Below are 1,452 nucleotides of genomic sequence, written 5' to 3' on the forward strand. Positions count from 1 at the left end.
GGGGTCACCGTGTGCTCGGAGCGGGGCAGGGTCCCCAGGGCCAGCACGAAGTCGTGGCTGATGGCCCCGGGGGTCCCGGTGGGTTTTGGGGGTCCCGGTGGGTTTGGCGGTCCCGGGGGGTCCCGGGTGGATTTGGGGAGGTTTTTGGGGGGTCTCAGGGGGGGTCACCGTGTGCTCGGAGCGGGGCAGGGTCCCCAGGGCCAGCACGAAGTCGTGGCTGATGGCCCCGGCCGAGCAGATCCCCCAGCGCGTGGGGCCGGGCCGGGCGCGGGGCCGCTCCGGGCTGGGACACAGCTCCCGCCGCCGGGTCGGGTCCCGGTCCCGGTCCCGGTCCCGGTCCTGGTCCCGATCCAGATCCGTGTCCCGGTCCCGGTTCCGGTTCTGGTCCCGGTTCCGGTCCCGGTCCCGGTCCTGATCCCGGTTCTGGTCCCGGTCCTGGTCCTGGTTCCGGTCCTGATCCTGGTCCCGATCCAGATCCGTGTCCCGGTCCCGGTCCCGGTTCCGATCCTGGTCCCGGTTCCGGTCCCGGTCCTGGTCCTGGTCCTGGTTATGATCTTGGTCCCGGTCCTGGTCCTGGTCCCGGTCCCGGTCCCGATCCAGATCCGTGTCCCGGTCCCGCTCCATGTCCCGATCCCGGTCCAGATCCGTGTCCTGATCCCGGCCCGGTTCCAGTTCCAGTCCCGGTTCCTGCCCCGGTTCCGGTCCCGGTTCCTGCCCCTGTCCCGGTTCCTGCCCGGTCCCGGTTCCAATCCTGCTCCCAGTGCCGATCCCGGTGCCGGTTCCAGCCCGGTTCCGATCCCAGCCCGGTCCCGGTTCCAATCCTGCTCCCAGTGCCGATCCCGGTGCCGGTTCCAGCCCGGTTCCGATCCCAGCCCGGTCCCGGTTCCAATCCTGCTCCCAGTGCCGATCCCGGTGCCGGTTCTGTCCCGCTCCTGTCCCGGTTTTATCCCGGTTCCTGTCCCTGTCCCAGTCCCGGTTTGGTCCCGCACCTGCCCCGGTTCTGTCCCGGTCCTGGTCCCGACCCCAATCCCGACCCCAATCCCGGCCCGGTTCTTGTGCCGGCTCTCGTCCCGACCCCGGTCCCGATCCTGATCCCGGCCCGGTTCTGACCCCATCCCAGTCCCGGTTCCTGTCCCGGTTCTGACCCGATCCCGGTCCCGGTTCTGTCCCGCTCCTGTCCCGGTTTTATCCCGGTTCTGTCCCTGTCCCAGTCCCGGTTTGGTCCCGCACCTGTCCCGGTTCTGACCCGGTCCCGGTCCCGGTTCTATCCCGGTTTTATCCCGTTCCGGTCCCGGTTCGGTCCCGGTTTCTGTCCCGGTTTGGTCCCGCACCTGTCCCGGTTCTGACCCGGTCCCGGTCCCGGTTCTATCCCGGTTTTATCCCGGTGTTATCCCGTTCCGGTCCCGGTTCTTGTCCCGGTTCTTGTCCCGTTCCTGTCCCGGGTTTCTCTCG

At 69.5% G+C, this 1,452-nt stretch overlaps 1 protein-coding gene across 1 annotated transcript in view; it reads right to left on the reverse strand.

The window, feature by feature from the left end:
* Nucleotides 1–624, reverse strand: part of LOC120496025 (RNA-binding protein 26-like) — a 4,802-nt gene extending 4,178 nt beyond the window's left edge. The window contains exon 1 of the mRNA XM_039696052.1: nt 9–624. Within this exon, the coding sequence (XP_039551986.1) occupies nt 9–624 (616 nt within the window). The remainder of the gene's footprint in view (nt 1–8) is intronic.
* Between the last annotated feature and the right edge of the window lie 828 nt (nt 625–1,452).

This window comes from Passer montanus, unplaced genomic scaffold (assembly GCF_014805655.1).
Source record: "Passer montanus isolate IOZ18808 unplaced genomic scaffold, ASM1480565v1 scaffold945, whole genome shotgun sequence".
NCBI lineage: Eukaryota > Metazoa > Chordata > Aves > Passeriformes > Passeridae > Passer > Passer montanus.